We start from the raw sequence: 2,500 nt of genomic DNA, 5'->3' as shown, positions 1-2,500 counted from the left end.
AGGAGACTGAGAGACAGGAGAGGAGAGAGAAAGATAGAGAGATAGAGAGACAGAGAAAGAGACAGAGAAAGAGAGAGAGAGACAGAGACAGAGAGACAGAGAGAGAGAGACAGAGAGACAGAGACTGAGAGACAGAGAAAGGAGAGAGAAAGATAGAGAGATAGAGAGAGAGACAGAGAAAGAGACAGAGAGACAGAGAGAGAGACAGAGACAGAGAGAGACAGAGAGACAGAGACAGAGAGAGAGAGAGACAGAGAGACAGAGACAGAGAAGAGAGAGAGAGAGAGAGAGAGAGAGAGAGAGAGAGGAGAGAGAAAAAGAGAGAGAAGAGAGAGAGAGACAGAGACAGAGAGAGAGACAGAGAGACAGAGAGAGAGACAGAGAGACAGAGAGAGAGACAGAGAGAGAGAGAGAGACAGAGAGAGAGAGAGAGAGAGAGAGAGAGAGAGAGAGAGAGGAGAGAGAAAAAGAGAGAGACAGAGACAGAGAGAGAGACAGAGAGACAGAGAGAGAGACAGAGAGACAGAGAGGAGAGAGACAGAGAGACAGAGAGAGAGACAGAGAGAGAGTGAGAGAGAGGAGAGAGAGAGAGAGAGAGAGAGAGAGAGAGAGAGCCTTCCCTATAGCAACACCTCAATTTGGGGACCTTCACGGCTGTGTTCCAGCCTCCCTCATCACTTGGGGAGTTGTTATGGAAACCAGCCGTGGAGGGAACCTCGGGGAGGAAGACAAGAAGTGAGGGAGGAGGAGAGGGGGGCCTGTCCCCCCAAACCAGAAGCCCAGAATGTCCCCTTTCAGCACACACCCCCCATAGCCCCTGCGCCCTCCAGCAGCAGCCCCTGCAGGGAGGTAATTGCGCTCTGGGTGGGTGTGAGGAGGAGCTGCTGGGCCACTCTGCTTTCTTCTCCTTTCTTTGCAATCACAAAAGTCCTGTTTTCAAATGCATGCTCAGAGCTGAGCTGCAGCTGGAGTAATAGAAAATGAATAGTTTTTAATGAGGAATTCATTAGAGTGTGACTGGAATTATCCACATTAAACTCCCTTTCTCTCCCTGACCCCCAAGTTCAGCAGCCACAGCCGCCGCCTGACCACTAGGGTCTGGCCATCTTGGCAAGGTCTTCCTGCCCCCACAAGGAAAGCACGTGGATAAGCAGAGAATAAGAGGGGGCTCACGAGCCCCCATCCACAGCCCTTTTTTTTGGTGACAGCCTCATGATCCTGGCAGGAGAATTTCTCACACATTCGTGCACACACACACACACACACACAGAGTTCTCAGGTCCCAAGTTAAAAAGCCACATTCTAGACAAAATTTCTAAGATTTGCAGAGCTGGAAAAGTCCTCAGAGCTGTCCGTGGTGCCAGAGCATCCCAAAGATGGGACTTGAATCCAGATCCTTTGAGTCCAAACGCAGTTCTCTGTCCTCTGTGCCAATTAGAAAAATGGGACTGATAAGTGACACTCTTCTCAGGCCTTGTGCACCATCTTTCCGTTGGAAGTAAAGGGTGATTGCAACCCAATGACCTCTCCCATTCAGGGATGGTTGTTCGGGGCAAAGGATGGTGGGAAGGTTACTCAGGCTCTCCTGGTCTGAAAAATGCATCTGGCCAGGCTTTCAGAGCTCTGAATGGCCAGACTTCTCTCATTGACATTAGCTCTGTTGACACAGAGAGAGATGCAGAACATAGTGATGAGGTGAATAACATCAGCCTAGAATGAAATGGAGAACAAGAGAGAGGCCCGACAATGATCCATGACAAAGAAGTAGAGATGGAAGGAGCCATCCAGACCAAGCCCATTTTACCAATGAGAAAACTGAGGCGAGAGAGGGAGAGCCCCTTAGCTAAGATCATACAAGTCCTGAGGGTCAGAAGTGGAATAATAATAAGAAAGTATCCCTGAATCATCAAGATAGTTGGGGGGAAAGGAATAGCAGGAGAACCAAGAAGGCCTAATTTCAAATTCTGACGACTTAACCTGGGCAATTCCCTTCTCCTTTTGGTGGCCATATATTACAGAACAGGTTGCGCCTGGGAAAGGGATTTCCTAACGATTTCCCTCTACTGATGAAATCGACTTCCTCTGCCATTTTTTTCAGGAGAAAAGAATTGGGGGGCAGGTGTGGAGAGGTTCCTCTTCCCTTTGTGGGCCAGGGCACTCTGATTAGCTCCTGCATCCCTTCCCCCATCCCCACTGTGAAACCCGACTTTCTTCCTCAGTTGTTTCTGCTCCCGGGGACGCCTGAGCCGCTCTGGCTGGCTGGAGGGTCACCCGCCTCTGGCACGGTGGTCAATAAGACGCGGGGGCCTTTTGTCCAGATCCCTAAGGAGTCCCTTGGGCTTCCTTTCCCTGAGAGAGTCCCAGGGAGAGCTCCTGGGGGTTGGGGTGGGGGGGGAGGGTGTGCTCTCTCTTTTTTTTAATTCCCAATAACTGTGGTTTGATTCTGCAGGTATGTATCAGAAAATATAAAACTAGGGAATTTGTCGGCTCTTCGAACTTT

The 2,500-nt window shown here is 50.0% G+C and overlaps 1 protein-coding gene across 1 annotated transcript in view; it reads left to right on the top strand.

Annotated features, from left to right (window-relative positions):
- SCN5A (sodium voltage-gated channel alpha subunit 5) overlaps nucleotides 1-2,500 on the top strand; it is a 175,765-nt gene that overhangs the window by 73,636 nt on the left and 99,629 nt on the right. Inside the window, exon 6 of the mRNA XM_074284385.1 lies at nucleotides 2,450-2,500. This exon is cut by the window's right edge and continues 41 nt beyond it. Within this exon, the coding sequence (XP_074140486.1) occupies nucleotides 2,450-2,500 (51 nt within the window). The remainder of the gene's footprint in view (nucleotides 1-2,449) is intronic.

The sequence above is a fragment of the Sminthopsis crassicaudata genome, chromosome 1 (assembly GCF_048593235.1).
Source record: "Sminthopsis crassicaudata isolate SCR6 chromosome 1, ASM4859323v1, whole genome shotgun sequence".
Classification (NCBI taxonomy): Eukaryota; Metazoa; Chordata; class Mammalia; order Dasyuromorphia; family Dasyuridae; genus Sminthopsis; species Sminthopsis crassicaudata.
Note: the sequence above shows the minus strand (reverse complement) of the source record. Positions and strands in the feature narration are given on the sequence as shown.